The 18,298-nt window shown below is 45.8% G+C and overlaps 2 protein-coding genes across 2 annotated transcripts; both read left to right on the top strand.

Annotated features, from left to right (window-relative positions):
* Positions 1-4,112: 4,112 nt before the first annotated feature.
* LOC103655901 (UDP-glycosyltransferase 83A1) lies at positions 4,113-4,628 on the top strand. Its single transcript, XM_020552319.1, has one exon. The coding sequence runs from the start codon at positions 4,122-4,124 to the stop codon at positions 4,626-4,628; it is 507 nt and encodes a 168-aa protein (XP_020407908.1). The 5' UTR covers positions 4,113-4,121.
* A 79-nt stretch (positions 4,629-4,707) lies between these two features.
* Positions 4,708-5,698, top strand: LOC109945932 (UDP-glycosyltransferase 83A1-like). Its single transcript, XM_020552320.2, has one exon. The coding sequence runs from the start codon at positions 4,746-4,748 to the stop codon at positions 5,580-5,582; it is 837 nt and encodes a 278-aa protein (XP_020407909.1). The 5' UTR covers positions 4,708-4,745; the 3' UTR covers positions 5,583-5,698.
* Positions 5,699-18,298: the final 12,600 nt, after the last annotated feature.

Consider the following 18,298-nt stretch of genomic DNA (forward strand, 5'->3'; position numbering starts at 1 on the left):
CGCTAAAGGCTCATGTTGTCTGAATATAGCAGCGTTTTCTAAAATGTCCTCTGAATATAAAGTATTTTCCTACATCCTCAATATATAAAGATGTTCTCTCCTCTTTTATATTCATTCTAACACTTTAAACAACATATTAGGCAAAAACAATATGTACAAAATATTTGTGGATATGATAAACATAGAGCAAATTATGTATGTAACATAGATATTTATATATAGAGGATGAGATATAAAGAACGTTGCTGAAGATAAATTAGATATAGAACAGAAAATCTTATAAAGGACTGTAAAAAAGGGTTATAAAAGATGATGATGGAGACTATCAGTTAGCATTGGAAAGGAGGGATATAGAGAATGTCTAGTGAGATGAGATACCCGTGCATTGGTATAGTTTCTATATATCACATGGATAGATTTCGTTTTAATTGAATTAAAAAAGGTGTGAATATGGAGTCAACATGTCACACCCGGATTTAAAGGGTAAAGCCGGGTGCGTCTCATATGTGCGCCAAAGAAGAACATCACATATAATGACAAAGTGTATAGAGATAAATGTCACAAATATCATAAATGTCATTATTACATAGCGGAAGTCTTACAAAAATAAACGATAATAATAAAGCGAACTAGTATTATTCCTTGGCGCCACAACGCTGACTGGTAGACGCCACCTAGATCAACTCATACTCCTCATTATATGGCTCCTCCTGGACCACCTGCTCTTCACCTGTGGGGGGGGGGGTTATATATCGCAAGAGTGAGCTCACAAAATATCATAGCTCAACAAGTTGTGGGGAATAATGTGCATGAGCTCACCAAAGGTGGGATTTCATGTTAAGTGTAAGGCTGATCAACAAATAAGGGGTTAAAGCTGAGCATTGCTTTGGATAAGTTGGTCAAAATTTTATTAGTAGTTACTAAATGTATGTAAATACCAAACCAGAGTAATAAATAGATCAAATTGATAATAAACCACAATGCGATGCAAATGACAAATTGAATTTAATTCCATAAATTAATCATTTGAGGGTCCGAGCCGCTCATGACCGTGAGCACGGCTGATATACCAGTTTTACACTCTGCAGATGTTGCACATCTTTACCCACAAGTCATGTTACTCATATGCCAAGGGATCGCTACTCCCATACACCTCTACCAAGGAAGCGAGGCAGGGTAACACTACAAGGCCTTTATAAAGTTCCACTAGCTTCAGAAAACCCACTATAGTTTCTAGGAAGCTCCAATGCAGGGATCCCTCGCCTGACCGCCATCGCAGCAAAATCAACCCAAGGACCTACATACACTGACCACTCCCCTACTGCCCTTGCCCCTTTCGGGTAAGGTAGTCCTCCACTAGCTTTCCTAATTAGTCAGACAAGGGCGTCCCAAACCATCCTTGTGGTAGCAATGTTTTCTCGGGTGGTTGCTCCATGTTCCAATTAACAAAATGATCTTATCATGAACAATAAATCACAAACGCATAATAAAAGTATGATCATGAATAATGTGTATCTACATACCCAAAATCACATAAAGCAATAGCAGGTACTACCCAAAAATTTAGTGGTAACAAGGTACAAAGATAGTCATACTAGGGTAACCTATTGGGTCCCATCAAAATTAACCTATGCAGATCATTATGATTAATAAGAACATTATTGGGTAAAAAGAAGTGATCAAGGTACACCTTGCCTTCAACGAGCTCCTGTTCAGCAGTCTCCACCTGCTGAACCCCTGGATCCTCAGTGGCTTGCTCGTCTACTCGCAACAATACAAACAAACATGGTATAATAGAAATTAACATCACACCAAACAGTAGAACAGAATGTATGATAATATTCTACGTGTCATAATGAGATCGTAGGAACAAGAATCTCTAAATTCGGAGTTAAAGTTATTGAGTTATGAATTTCTGAATTTTTTAAGTGCTTGGTATAGAATAATTCAAGTGAATAATTTTAATTCAAGTTTCATAGCTAAACAGAGGTACTAGGTGATAGACAATATTAATACAAAATTATTGCAACTGGAATAGAGTGAAAAGGAATTAAAATAAATTTTCTTTGAATTAAATAAGTTTCTGCAATTGTTTTTATACTAAAAATCAATTTCTAATTTCCTTTTCCTATTTTTTTATTTCCTGGACTGCGCACACGCTAACCAAAAAGTTTGGGGGATATCCTACAAAACTCCCCCACACTCAGAGCTACCCTGCGATGGACTGCGGGTTAAATATCCTGAACCCGAGGGGTTCATACGCAAATGTTCACTGTGATGGGGTATCAAAAAGATCTGACCACCAGATCAGAATCCTGCGGCCAGGTTTAGATCCAGAACTCACAGAAGCTATATGGGATGCGGGCCAATGGATCAATGATCGACGGCCCGGATTTTAAATTGACTGAACTCGCTCGCATCCCTCGGATTGTAGATCTACGGTTAAGGTTCAATTGGACGAAGGGGTATACATTAATCCGATCACAGCCGCCCGCTGGCCATCCAACGGTTGAGCGACATCTCCCCCATCCATCACCCGGACACGGCGGCAGCGCTCACCAATGCGGCCGCGAAGTTCGCCGGCGCCTCACCAATTCGGCGATTAACTACGCGATTCTACGCTACGAAGCCCATTTAGCTATGTGGAGAACCTAGCAGATCATAGGATAGGGTACTCACTAGGGTTTTGCGTGCGCATAGGTATAGCACACGGCGTAGGGGGGTTCACCGCGGCGCTCTCGGTCTCCGGTGAGCGATTACCCGCGCTCCACGGGCTCCTTTACCTCCTCGAGGGCACGAATGCCTTCCCCACGTCCCGGCGGCACTACCCGACTGCAAATCAGGGACGGGGCGCGGGTGTAGCGAGGATTCTATCGTCGGCGGCCGCACCACTACTCTTCACTCTCATTTTCTGGGTCGCGACAGTCGAGGTCCGGCAAAACTAGGGTGCAGGAGGTCGACGGCCGCTATATAGCCTCCCATGCTAACGGATTAGGGGTAAAGATCAATCTAGTCCACAGATTTCGCGGGGATTGCGGACACAGTTGTGCCGGTACGCGCGATTTCTCTAGGAAGACGGTCCTGATCCACTGGGCCCACTGGGCAGAGGCGCGAGCGATGGGGTAGGAGTGGGATGAACAGAGTCTGAGGCCCACCCGTCGGCGAGCCAACCACGAACGTGTGCGCGTGAGTGATGCACGGCTGACAGGGGGTCCACTAGTCAGCGCGCATGGTCTCTAGTTGGGCTGCGCGGATGCAAGAGCGTGAATGGGCCGAGAAAATGTTTTGGGCCCAGGCGCAGTTGGTTTGTTTTCCTTTCCTTTTCTTTTTCTTTTCTTTTCTTTATTCTCTTTTCTTTCTTTCTAAATTCAAACTTCAATTCCCATTTAAATTCAAACTTCGTGGTAAACTTGTTTCCACATTAAAGGTTCAACTTAACATAGCATGGGATGAATTTATTTATTTTTAAATTTATTTTGTATTGACTAGTGTTTCTCTCTTTCATTCTCTTCTCCATTTTCAAATCCAAATTCTAATTTAGTTTTTAATTCAAATCCTCAACTTATTATTATATTTTTATTGGTATTATTGTTAAATGCACAAACAAACAAAACTCCAACATGATGCATAGAGTGTTTTATCAGATATTTGTTCTCTTAAATAAGGATCTTCCCATATTGAAATGAGTAGATGGCCAAATATTCAAGGGAATCACTCACTTTATATTATTTACATTTTGAGTATTACACAACAACTACGGTACCAATATCATTTGTGCATAATTTTATCTTATTTTTGTATAAAAGGAAAGGATAATGTTCGGTGAGGCGATCGTGGAAACATGAAAACTTGTACTCTATATAGTAGAGAGGACATAGAAAACAATCTTAAGACTTATTTGGAAACAAGGATACCTGAGTGGATTTAAGAGGCTAATTTTTTTTCTATTTAATTGTTAATAACAAAGAGATTTTAATCCCTCCAATCATATGTGTTGTCCTTCCCAAACATACCCTTACACTTACAGTTGGCGCTCGTTAAATACACGACCGGGGAGTAGATTACCACGTACGAGCCAACAATTCAGCAATAGATACATACTAGTTCTTCATAACTCGATAATGGCTTCTTCAACCCACGCTCTCTTCATCCCGTACCCGGCGCAGGGTCACGTCCTTCCACTGCTGGAGCTCGCGTACCGCTTCGCCGACCATGGGTTCGCCGTCACTTTCGTCAACACGGACCACATCCACGGCCAGCTAGTAGCGGCGTCGCCAGATCTGGTGGCAGGACAAGGTGGAGCTCAACCTGAACCAGGCCAGGTGCACTTCGTCTCCGTCTCCGACGGCTTCCCAGCAGACGGTGACCGTAACGACCTCGGCACGCTAACCAGCGCGCTGATGTGCTCCCTGCCGGCGGCTGTCGAGCGCATGGTGGAAAACGGCCAGTTCTGCTGCGTGGTCGTTGACTATGGCCTGACGTGGGTTCTCGGCATTGCCAAGAAGGCCGGCATGCGCACGGCGACGCACTGGCCGTCGTGCGCCGCCGTGATGGCAGCGGGGTTAGACTTGCCAGTGCTGATCGCTGATGGCATGCTCGACAAGGATGGTAGGTACAAGGTACTATAGGGACACTAATAGGATTTTGATTCGTTCATAATTGGTAGCAGATCCAAGCAAAATCCTCTGGCCGGCATTGCAGGTTTACCGACGGGCAAACAGATACCTCCGGTAGGCGACCTGCCGATGAACCTTGCACCGCTAGCATGGAACGCCGCCGGGACAGAGGAGGCGCAGAAGCAGATATTCCGGTGCCTCAACAACATCCTCAAGGCGTTAGGGCAGGACATCGTCGACGTCCTTCTGTGCAACACTGTCAAGGAGCTCGAGGAGGGCATCCTGTCCCAGCACCCCAGCATCGTCCCCATCGGGCCACTGCCGACGGGTCTCCGTGAGGGAAAGCCCATCGGGAATTTCTGGCCAGACGACGACAGCTGCCTGTCGTGGCTGGACGCACAACCCGACAGATCAGTTGTCTATGTCGCATTCGGTAGCATCGCCGTGCTGAACCAGGAACAGTTCCATGAACTCGCTCGTGGGCTGGAGCTGTCGCGCAGACCATTTCTTTGGGTGGTCCGTCCTGGCCTGGCCAATACCGCCAATTACCCTGACGGATTCCTCGAGACCGTCGAGAAAAGGGGCAAGATTGTGACGTGGTCGCCTCAGCACAGGGTTCTCGCCCACCCGGCGGTCGCCTGCTTCGTGTCGCACTGTGGGTGGAACTCGCTGATGGAGGGAGTGAGAAACGGGCTCCCGTTCCTGACCTGGCCGTACTTTGCCGACCAGTTTATCAACGAGAGCTACGTCTGCGACGTCTGGAAGACCGGTCTGCGTCTCGTCGTCAAGGACGCCGGCGGCGTGCTGACGAGCGAGCACATCGCTGCACGCATAGAGGACCTGCTGAACGACCCCGCGGCCATGTCTAGGGCGCGGGAGTTGCAGCAGGTTGCGTCCAGGAGCATCAGCAAAGATGGTACGTCGTTCAACAATCTAAGGGACGTTATTGACGCCATGAAAGGCTGATGAGACTACTAGATGCACTCATCATCATCATCATCATCCAGTAGCAATACAATGCAGCATGAAAACGCTGAAAATTAGAGCAAAGAAGGGCTGCGATCAGTTTTATATATTCAACGATGATATATAGAGTATTATTTTGCTCGGAACAACCAATAGTATATAGAACTGCATATCCTCCGTCGGTTTCATGGCATTTGTGATTCGAATTCTTCAACCATTTTTTCTATCAACAAGAATATGGGAAAGAACGGAATAGACGATCAGATAGGGTGTATGTGAGCCTATAAAAATATCATTCACTACCGGAAACAGGGTCTTTACCGAGTGTATGAAGCACTCGGCAAAGACCGGAAAACCCTCGGCGAAGGCTTTGTCGAGTGTGACACTTGACAAAGAGAGCTCAGCGAACTATACATCGACAACGGTTTATTTGCCGAGTACTTTTTATCGGGCACTTGACAAACACTTTGCTGAGTGTCACAAGGTACTCGTGAATGAAAAGTCATTGTCATAGCGGCTGATAACGGAAACGGAGTCTTTACTGAGTGTACTAGGTGACACTCGACAAAGAGTATCCCTTTGTCGAGTGTATTAGGTGACACTCGGCAAAGAGATCGCCAGCGGGACCCTTTGTTAGTACCTTTGCAGAGTGCACTAGGAGGCACTCGGCAAAGGTTGTAATACACTTGAGCTCCAACCCTTAAGATGTTCTTTCGTTTGGCACGCATATGGGGGATAATACACTTGTGTGGCCTGTTGGGCAACGATATAGACATCGTCTCCTGGTAAGGTGGAATCTTGTCGAATGTTGACTATCCCAAGATTAGAATGTGTTCTTCTCTTCACTTAAGGGTCAAACCAATGACATTTGAATATCACTGGAGTAAGAGGTTTGGAACCATGAAAATTGAGTTCATATATTTGTTCGATTTGTCCAAAATAATCGACCTCATCAAGGCCGAGCGTAAAGACTACAGAACACTTTGTTTCTTAATTGGCCGACTTTGGTCGTAGCTTGTTGCGCGAAAACGGTATCCATTGACGTCATACCCAGAATATTTCATGACCCTATAAGCAAAGCCATTGGCTACTTGTCTCAACTCGGTGCTCATAGACGGATCTCTTTGGCCCTACAAGTATTCACAAGTTAAAAGACGCTAAATTGAGTTCATAGATGGATCTGTTTGACAAACTAAGCACGTACCTTATGTTTGAACCAGAAAATGAAATCGGGCAATTCATTTCCCGCACCCTTTCTAAGAAGGGTATCGTATTCTTGTGGAGTTGGGTCCCTTGATCGACGCCAGAATTCATAAAGAAATTATTCTATGTATGGCGTCACCTCTTCAAGGTTGGTCAATACATATAGCATAATATGGCGCCACTCTTCATGTGTCAGGGTCTTGGTGGTCGAACCACTTGCACTTCCGAGTTGGCCTCGAAATATGCTGAGGTTTGATTCACTAAGACAAGCTTCATAACCCCTAGTGGGACCTACTGCTACCTTCGGATGCCCGTGGGGCTCGAGAATGTCGGAGGAAGCTTCAGCAGAATGACTGCCAAAGTCCTTAGCTCTCAAATTGGCAGGAATGTTCTAACATATGTCGATGACATCATAGTGAAAAGTACTAAGCAAGAAAATCACATCGCTCATTTACAAGAAACATTTGTAAATTTTAGAAAGGCCAGTCTCAAGCTCAACCCAGAGAAATGTCTCTTCGGCGTGAAGAAGGGGAAATTTCTTGGGTGTCTTGTGTCAACAAAACGAATTGAAGCTAACCCAAACAAGATAGAAGCTATACTTCGGGTGGAGCCACCAAAGTCGAGAAAAGGTGCCCAAAGATTGACAGGAAGGTTAGCATCATTGAATAGATTTATTTCAAGATCAGTAGAGAGGAACTTGCCATTCTTCGAAGTGCTGAAATCAGCCGAAGTCTTTCAATGGGGACCAACTCAGCAAAAGGCTTTCGAAGAGCTGAAGCAATATCTAATAGAACTAACAACATTGACTCCACCTTCGTAAGGAGCCCCAATGCTATTGTATATAGCTGCTTCTCACGCTGTAGTTAGTGCAGCGTTGGTGCAAGAGAAACAAGATGGCCAAGTGAAGAAGCAAGTGCCAGTATACTTCGTCTCTGAAGTACTTAGTCCATCAAAAAGAAATTACACAGAGCTAGAGAAGGTACTATATGTTGTATCGATGGCCACCAGAAAGCTTCAGCATTATTTCCAGTCATACCATATTATAGTACCTTCTTCTCAGCCTCTCAAGGACATAATAAGGAACAGAGAAGCCACGGGAAGAGCTGGAAAGTGTGCTACAAAACTGAATGAATTCACTATTGATTATGTTCACAGAATACAAAGCTTAGACACTATGGGCTAAGGACGAAGCTGATTGGACGTCAGGGGCTCAGGACGAATAAAGAACAAAAGATAACGAAGCTTGGATAGTGTTCTATGATGGGTCATGGGGAACCTTCGGCGCAGATGCAGCTGCTATCCTAATTTCACCATCTAAGATCAGAACCTACTACGCAGCCAGGCTGGAGTTCAGATGCACAAATAACATTGCAAAATACGAAGCCTTTATCTTCGGGCTTTGAAATCTCAAGGCAATGGGAATAAGAAGGGCAGTCCTCAAATCTGATTCACAGGTTATCACAGGCCATATCGACAAAAGCAGCAAAGCAAGATATCTGAAACTTGAGAAATATCTTGATACAGTCCGAAGAATGGAAGCCTCTTTCAACGGATTCTTAGTAAAGAATATCCCAAGAGGATAAAATGAGCACACAAATTTATTAGCTAAATCAGCGGCACATGGCTCCCACTCCCTTCGGAAGTATTCTTTGAAACAATAAAAGCACCTTCAGTCGAGATCATGGAGCGAGCGGTGCTTACAATCTCACCAGTACACAGTGAAGATTGGAGGACTGAGATTGTATCTTTCCTACAAGGCAATTATCCTTCGAACGACAAAGTTTACATAAAAAGAATGCAAGCCAGGACAAGGCCTTATATGATCATAGAAGAAGAATTGTATAACAAGGAGTTTGCTCTCCATTGCTAAAGTGTTTATCCAGAGTCAAAGGCCAGGAGTTATTGAAAGAAATACATGCAGGGGTATGTAGAGCTCATATTGGGTCTAGACCTTTGCTTGGAGAAGTTTTCAAACAAGGATTTTATTGGCTGAAGGCAGCTTCAGATGCAGTGGATTTAGTTCAAAAATGTGAAAACTGCCAGAAGTTTGCCAGAGACCAAAAACAACCTTTGTCTTTAACTCAGCTAATCTAGCCCACTTAGCCATTGCAAAGGTGGGGCCTAGATTTATTAGGCCCACTTCCACCAGCACAAGGAAATTTAAAATATGTTGTGGTAGCGGTGGAGTATTTTTCAAAGTGGATTGAAGCTAAACCTCTAGCTACAATCACTTCGGCCACGGTCCAGAAATTCTTCTGGCAGAATATTGTTTACCAGTTTGGTGTGCCAAAGGCCATTACAGTTGATAACGGAACTCAGTTTGATCCTGAAACATTCAAAACTTTTTGTGACCAAATTGGTACAAAAATACATTTTGCATCTGTGAGACATCCAGAATCAAATAGACTCGTAGAACGAGCTAACGAAATCATAATAACAGGAATAATGAAGTCAATCTTCAATCTGCCAAAAAGAAAGTGGCTAGATGAATTAGTAAAAGTAGTATGGAACCACAAAGCTATTGTCTCAAGGTTAACAAGTTTTACTCCATTCAATCTTTTATTCGGCGATGAAGCAATAACACCAGAAGAAGCAAGAACATGTTCAATAAGGACCTCAGCTTCGACAGAAGACGAAGAGGATTGTAAAATAACAAAAGACACCATAGAAGGGACCAGACTTCAGGCAAAAGATCACATCAATAAGTATCAAACTGAAACAGTCAAATGGCGGGATTGGAAGGTAAGATTAAAGAACATCAAGCCAGGACACTTGGTGCTTCGAAGAGTGGCCAACTCGAATACAGTGGGGAAGCTTCAGCTTAAATGGGAAGGTCCTTTCTTGGTGGTATCTTCGTCAAGATCTGGACCATTGTAACGCCCTAAATTTGAGGGGTATAATTTTTCTTCTTCGATACTCACCAAATTCAGGCGTTACTCTCTTTTCTCTTCCAGTTTTGCTCCTTCTTCCAAATTTCAAAGCAGTATAGTGACTGGTGTCCGTATCGCGTGTAAACAAAAAACCTAAGTTGACATGGGTGTTGCATCATGTCGAAGCATATTTATTTGCCTGATGTTGTGTCTGATCGCGCGTCCGTCTCGTTTCGGTTTTCGATTCGCGTTTTTCTTTCAATTAGTGGTCGTGCGTGTAGTGGGTTTTCGGCCCGGCCCGGCACGCGACCCGACCCAGCCCAGCCCCTGGCGCCCCACCTCCCCCATGCTCCCCCCGTTCCTCTCTCTATCTCATTTTTGTTTCCTGCGCAGCAAATAACTTCCCTCTCCCTCTCTTATCCCCCTTGCCCTAGGTGTGATCCGGTGGACGGTTGCCACGATCATCGAGCCCCGAGGTGAGCTTCCCCTCCCCCCTCCTCTCTCCCTCCCTTCCCTTCCCTCTCCCTGCGCGCGCCCGTCCCGTGGTCCTCCCTGGTGGCGCCCCTTCCCCGCCGCCCCGCGACCCTCCCTGGCGGCGCCCCCACACGCCCCTTCCCCGTGGCCCCGTGTGCCCCTTTCCAGTGCGACCCCGGTCTGGCCTCAGGCACGTTCCCGCGCGCGCAGCTCTAGCGCGTGACATTTAAAATTCAGTTTGATTAGTTTTAAATTTAGTTTAATTAATGTGCTGCGTCGCGCGCTTCGTCGCGCGACGATTTATTTTAAATTCAGATTTATTAGTGTGCTGTGTCGCGTGCTTCGTCGTGCGACAATTCATTTTAATTCCAGATTATTTAATGTGTGACGTCGCGCGTTTAGTGGCACGAGGTTTTGTTTTAATTTTCGTTCAAGTGGCGTATGCCAGCGTGCGCTTCGTCGCGCGACGCTTTACGTTATTTTCATATTTAATTTAAATGTTTCGTTGCGCGCTTCGTCGCTCGATGATTCGTTTAATTTTAGTTTAGTCTAGTGTTGCGTTGCGTGTTTCGCCGCGCGACGACTCATTTTATTTTCAGCTTAGTCTGTGCGTGCTGTCGCGCGGCAACTCGTCCCAGTTTTCGGTTTAGTTTGCGTGACAATCCTTTTAAATTTACCTTAAATTGTTTATAATAATTAAACACATAGCGTAACTTTATTTTATGCATAGCGTGATTGTCAAAATAATATGGTTATGTTTAGACAAGTACTTTAATCCATAACTGCTTAACGTAATTGCCCCTCGACCATAGCCTCGACCGTTGTTTTCTCTTTCTCGCTTAGTCATAGGTGCGAGCCCTGCGCCAAGAGTCTGCTTATTTGTTATATTCTACTGTGTGGTGTATTTTTCTTTTGTATTAAAATCGTGGAATGTATGTTTGAACTCGTATAGATAACGGTCAGTTGGTGGAGTCCGAAGGAGTTGCAGGTGAACACCCTGAGCAGCAACTGGTTGGTGAATGCAAGTGTCCCTTGCCCATTTATGTCCTACTCATTTTATAATTCACTCCCCGCATTTACACAATTTATACCTAAGGATTGACTAGCTCTTGTTCATCTTGTCCTTGTTTACCTATGTGGGTTGGGTTATTTTGGTTTAGATTTATGCTAGTGCTTCACCCTAATCAATGAACATGATGATATTATTTATGATACGTTGTTTTCCCTTTTGATTATGATGATGATATTGTGACATTTAAGGGGACTCGAGCGTTTTCTTGAGTGCCTCTCCGTAAGGACTGGTTTGTTGGATGACCACCAGGGAAAACAGTGCAACCATGAGGGTGGTATAGGACGCCCTTAGCTGAATAATTAGAGGAACTGAGGTGTAGTTCGCTTTGTCGTCATGTCGTCAATGGGGCTCGGTGTATGCGGCTCGCTCTGTCGAGGGTGGATTGCCGAGTGCGATACATTTAGGAAACTTAATGGGTAGCTACAGCCTCACGGAATCTTTGTAAAGGCTACGTAGTGAAACCCTGCCTATTCACCTTGGTAGTGTTTAAGGGTTTGATCGGCCCGAGGCAAAAGGGAATCACGACTTGTGGGTAAAGTGCGCAACCTCTGCAGAGTGTTATGAAACTGATATATCAGTCGTGCTCGCGGTTATGAGCAGCCAAGGGAGCTCCATTGATTAGAGACACATTGATCGGAGATGTTTTGTTTATATGTGATAATGAGGATGATGGTTTTGATTATGATTATGGTAATGGTTTCCGGTATTCTTTCTGTTTGGAAAGGGTACTTTTGGGTTAACAACTTGGGTTAATGCTAAAACTTGGCTCTCTACTAGTAATAATAATGTGACTAAATAAAAGCAACTGCTTGACTTTAACCCCACATAAAGATAGTCCACTACAGCCAAACAGGACAATTGTTGAGTATGTTGATGTGTACTCACCCTTGCTTTACACACCAAACCCCCCAGGTTGTCCACGCTGCAACCACTGCTCAGGAGAAGATGAAGTCGTGGAGGAGGACATCCAGGAGTTCCAAGAGTACTATGAGTTCTAGGCGTGGGTTAGCGGCAAACCCCTAGTCGGCTGCCTGTGAAGGCCGTGTTTATCTATGTTTCGTTTTTGCACTTTGATAATTGTTAATGACTATGTGGATGTCTCGGACATCATGATGTAATCAACTATTACCCTCTTTTATGTTACAATTCGAGCATTGTGTGATGATGTCTGATTATGTAACTGTTGTGTACGTGAATTGCTGATCCTGGCACATACATGGTTCACATTCAGTTTGCCTTCTAAAACCGGGTGTGACCTAAGTGGTATCAAAGTTGTGCTAACTATAGGACCGCTAACACTACAGGAATTCACTTAATTCCCGTCGGTTTCAGGCCGACAGGCGTCCCTTGTCGGGGATAAGGTTATCCCCGTCGGCGGCTGACGGGAATAAGTAATTCCTGTCGGCTATACAATGGCCGACGGGAATTAAGGCTAATTCCCGTCGGTTATAACCTAGAGTAGAATGGTCGTTCTAAGGATATAGACCCCTATTCTCACCTTGACCCTAGTGTCCCTTCAAAAGTTGGTCATGTCGACCAATTCTATGTTTTATTATTTATATTATACCTTGCTAAAATTTTTGTTTTATTTTATTTCCTAATTTCTTATGGTCTACTTGCTGGTCATACTAGTTCTGTTCTCACTCTTATGCTTACGGTGTCTTTTGTAGATGGCTCGTCTTAGACACACAACACGAATGTTAGTCATTCCTTTCTTGCCTTCTTGTCTCGCGGAGCGTCCGCTTCTCTGTTCGGTGACTAGTCAGTCTAGCCATTTGGAGAGGCTGCACCACCGCCTGCACGAGGAGCAGGAGCGTCGGTGATAGGAGTTGGAGCAGCAGGGCTCTTCTTCCTCGCCTCAGCAGGAAGTAGACTCTATGAGGCGCTGCTCTCCTATGCCCCCGCTGGAGGCCCCTGCACCACATGGGCGTCCCGGCCACTGGAGTAGCTGTTGGAGGAGACCCCGATGACGGAGGCGACGACAACAGCTCGAGCCACAGCACCGACCTTTCAGAGGAGCAGGAACCGGAGGGATGGGTTGCTCGACCCATCACTCGTGACGCCGCTCGCGGGTGTCACTTCCACGATGCGCTCGACACCTTGCTGCGCCAAGCACTCGACCGGCGCACTTGGTCCATCAAGTATCGTTGTGTTGTCTTCCAGCACAGTCGCAGGGCTTACCTGGACCGCTAGGAGGTGACTTGTTTGGTTCGCCGTCCGGAGGATAGTCTCCGGGGTGCGGAGGTCTGCTCGGAGCATTATTCCATCTCTGAGCGGGACTCAGCTGAGGCGGCCATATGAGATGACGCACGGTGTGCGCTTTCGCACTACTGCTCAGTGTTCGGTGGGGTGACCGATGGTCTTGACCTAAGGTATTACCCCCGCTGTCCACCTGGCAGCATAGGAGGCGTGATTGTCTCACCTGTTGGAGAGGACAATCTTAGGTTGAGTAGCGCAGTCAACCTAGCCGTTGTGCTAAACACGGACCTGGACCATGCTTTAGATGAGCTGAGTAGGGCTCATGCTAAGATCGCCCAGTTGCAGGCTGAGCACGCGGAGCGCCATCACTTGGATATGGCTACCCCGCCCCTGTCGGGACTCAGCACCGTCAGGACTCAGCACCCGTACCGCGCACCTCAGCGTGGATACCATGTCTATGGCAACCCCGACTGCAGGACCAGGATAAATTTATGACCATAGATCGTCAGCGTTGTATCTTGTAATTAATGTTTAAAATAGAAGTCTTAGTCTTAGCCTTAGTCTCACTCTCAGTTAGTCTTAGTTAGACAGGGTAGTTTGCTTATCCTGTGTTTTTTATGTTTGTCATGATGAACTATGATGGATTTGGATCTTTGTAATGACTGTCGCCAGAGTGTGGGTACCCCCTCCACCTTGGTTTACCTGTTAATGTTAATAAAATTAGTTATCTAGTTGGGAAGCCTTTTTACCTCTACTTTCCTCTTTATCTGAGAAGTTGTGTTTGCTTGTGTTGGAAGTCAGTGAAGATGCTTACCTGTTCAGTATTGTGGAAGAATTCTATACTCTTTTATTATGTTACAAGATTTGCAAGATCAGTTCTGATGTGTGATTATATTCCGCAGATGTCAGACAACACGCGTAGAGGAGGGAGACGTGCTCAGTAGGAGCAGCAAGCACTGCAAGATGAGGCACCTCAGAAGCCGATGTCGCCACCACCCCTGATGACAATAGAGCAAATGTTTCTAATGCAGACTCAGGCAGTCCAAGCTATCGGTCAGACTGTGGCCACCATGCAGTAGCAACAGCCCCCACCTCAACCTCAGATGCAAGTGCAGATGCCTCAGATGCCCAGAGACAAGCGTGCTGAATTCATGAGAGGTCATCCCCTAGTGTTCGCTCACTCTGCTGACCCCATGTATGCTGAAGATTGGTTGCGTACCGTGGAGTGGGAGTTGCACATAGCTCAGTGTGATGACAGAGAGAAGGTTCTGTATGGTCCCCGTCTGTTGAGGGGAGCAGCTCAGTCTTGTTGGGAGTCCTACCTCGCCACCCACGCCAACCTCGACACCATCACTTGGGAGGAATTCAGAGATAATTTTCGTCAGTATCATGTTCCAGCAGGTCTAATGACAGTGAAGAAAGAAGAATTTCTAGCGCTCAAGCGAGGGCCCATGTTAGTCAGCGAGTACTGAGACAGGTTTCTGCAGCTCTCCCACTATGCTCCTGAAGGTGTCAACATAGATGCCAAGAGGCAATATCGTTTCTTGAGAGGCTTAGTTGATCCCCTGCACTATCATCTGATGAACCATACCTTCCCCACATTACAGCACCTGATCGACAGAGCAATCATGACAGAGAAGAAGTGCAAGGAGATGGAGGATCGCAAGCGCAAGATTGGTGGGCCTCAGCCTGGGAGCAGCCATCGCCCCTTTTTCTCAAGCAACCCACCTCAGCAGTTCAAGAAGAATCAACGCCCACCTCAGCAGCAGTTTTAGAGGCAGTACCCTCAGCATCAGCAGCAGAATCACCAGAGTAGTCAGTCAGGAGGAAATCAGTTCCAGAGGCAGAATCGGCAGGCACCTCGTCTTCCTACCGCAACAACTAACCAGAGCAGTCAAACAACCCAGTGCAAGGGGGAGGAAGAGCATGTTTCCATTGTGAAGAGCAAGGCCATTGGGTGATGCATTGTCCAAAGAAGGTAGCTCAACAGCAGCCAGGCCCTACTACCCTAGCAAAGCAGAATGTGTCTTAGCCAGGAGAAGGCAATCGCGCCCAGACACGTTACAACCATGGGAGACTAAACCATTTGGAGGCTGAAGCAGTCCAGGAAACACCAGGAAAGATAGTAGGTCTGTTTCCAGTCGAATCCCATATTGTAGAAGTGTTATTTGATACTGGAGCAACGCATTCATTTATTACTACATCATGGGTAGAAGCGCTTAATCTTCCAACAACCACCATGTCAACACCCATTCAAATTGATTCAGCCAGTGGTAAAGTTCGAGCCGATAGTGTTTGCTTGAATGTAAGTGTGGAAATAAGGGGGATAGAGTTTCCGGCTAACCTCGTAGTAATGGGTAGTCAGGTAATAGATGTTATCCTAGGGATGAATTAGCTAGATAAGTACTAAGCAGTTATCGGCTATGATAAGAGGACAATTAAGTTAGTGTCCCCACTAGGAGAAGAAGTGGTGACTGAGCTAGTCTCGCCCGAGCCAAGGAAAGGAAGTTGTCACCAAATGGCTATTGATAGCAAGGAGGCAGATCCACTCGATACTATCAAGGTTGTGTCAGAATTTCTGGATGTGTTCCCAAAGGATTTACTAGGTATGCCACCTGAGCGGAAAGTTGAGTTTGCCATAGAGCTTCTTCCTGGAACCGCCCCCATTTCTAAAAAAGCCTACAGGGTATCTCGATCAGAGTTTGTTGAGCTCAAGAAGCAAATAGATGAGCTGTCAGAGAAAGGTTACATCCGACCAAGTACCTCACCTTGGGCCGCCCCTGTCCTATTCGTGGAGAAGAAGGATGGCACTAGGAGGATGTGCATTGATTACCGAGCTCTGAATGAAGTCACAATCAAGAACAAGTACCTCTTGCCCAGAATAGAAGATCTGTTCGACCAGCTGAGAGGAGCCTGTTGGGGCGAAGGCGAAGACGCTACCCTTCGCTCGATGCCTTCGCCAATGCTGCACCAACGGAGGCAAGACGACTGACAGTCTTCACCCTTCGTCCAACACTCCGTAGGACGAAGGCCTATGACGAGGTCGCCCCATCCCGCGGCCTCGTCCTACACGAAGGCCCACGTGCAATTCGGCCCATTGTAACAGGCCCCACGTGGCCGCTGCGCATTACGGGCCTAATTTGTAAAGGCTTCTCTGTAATTACAGTCTGTAACCCTGCTTTATGGGAATATTCCGGGGATAACCTGGGCGCCTGAGGGCACATGCGTCCTTAATCCAAGACGTTGGGCACTCAGGCACCTATAAATACCCCCGCACAGTGCCCTTTAGAGGCTAAATTAACAGAGCAATTGCCTTCTTGAGCTAAAACCTTGTTTGCATCACTTTCACTCCCCCGTTGGATCATCTTGCTCGGGAGAGCAAGTTCCAACAGAGCCAGCGTGTTTTCAAAGATAGATCTGAGGTCAGGTTATCACCAGCTCAGGATCCGACCTTCGGACATCCCGAAGACGACATTTAGTAACAAGTATGGGTTGTATGAGTTCACTGTTATGTCTTTTGGCCTGACAAATGCACCAGCCTTCTTCATGAATCTGATGAACAGTGTATTCATGGATTATCTTGACAAGTTTTTGGTGGTATTTATTGATGACATTCTCATATATTCTCAAAGTGAGGAGGAGCATGTGGATCATTCGAAGATGGTATTGCAGAGATTGCGAGAGCACCGGCTGTATGCAAAGTTGAGCAAGTGCAAGTTCTGGATTGATGAAGTCCTGTTCTTAGGTAATATTGTAAACAAAGATGGATTGGCCGTGGATCCGAAGAAAGTGGCAGACATTCTAAACTGGAAAGCGCCAACAGATGCTCGAGGAATCAAGAGCTTCATTGGAATGACCGGATATTATCAGCGATTCATTGAAAGATTTTCAAAGATTGCGAGACCGATGACATCTTTGCTAGCAAACAAAGTTGCGTTCAAGTGGACCCAGAAGTGCGAAGAGGCCTTTGAAGCGCTGAAACAGAAGTTGACTACAACGCCTGTCTTAGTCTTGCCTGATGTGCACAAGCCCTTCTTGGTGTATTACGACACTTGCTACACTGGCTTGGGATGTGTATTGATGCAAGAGGGGAGAGTTGTGGCTTACTCGTCCTGACAGCTGAAGGTTCATGAGAAGAAATTATCCAATCCATGACCTAGAGTTGGCAGCAGTGGTTCATGCATTGAAGACATGGAGGCATTATCTGTACGGGCAGAAGTGTGATGTCTATACAGACCACAAGAGTCTGAAGTACATATTCACCTAGTCGGAGCTAAATATGAGACAATGAAGATGGTTAGAGTTTATCAAAGCCTATGAATTGGAAATTAACTACCATCCAGGCAAAGCGAACGTGGTAGCAGATACTTTAAGCAGGAAAAGTCAAGTCAATATGATGGTCGCTCACCCGATGCCTTATGCGTTAGCCAAAGAATTTGACAGGTTGAGTCTCGGTTTTCTGAATAAAATGCAAGGAGTAACAGTCGAGTTAGAACCCACCTTAGAGCGGGAAATCAAAGAAGCGCAGAAGAATGATGAGAAGATCAATGAAATCCGGCAACTGATTCTAGAAGGAAGAGGCAAAGATTTTAGGGAGGATGCAGAAGGTGTGGTATGGTTCAAGGACCGTTGGTGTGTTCCCAATGTCCAGTCTATTCGGGAGTTAATCCTCAGGGAAGCTCATGAGACATCTTATTCCATACATTCTGGAAGTGAGAAGATGTATTAGGATCTGAAGAAGAAATTATGGTGGTACGGAATGAAAAGGGAAATCACAGAGCACGTGGCTATATGTGATAGTTCTCAGAGGATCAAGGCGGAGCATCAGAAGCCAGTCGGGTTGTTGCAACCGTTGCAAATTCCTCAGTAGAAATGGGATGAAATCGAGATGGACTTCA

Source organism: Zea mays, chromosome 4 (assembly GCF_902167145.1).
Source record: "Zea mays cultivar B73 chromosome 4, Zm-B73-REFERENCE-NAM-5.0, whole genome shotgun sequence".
In the NCBI taxonomy this organism is placed as follows: Eukaryota; Viridiplantae; Streptophyta; class Magnoliopsida; order Poales; family Poaceae; genus Zea; species Zea mays.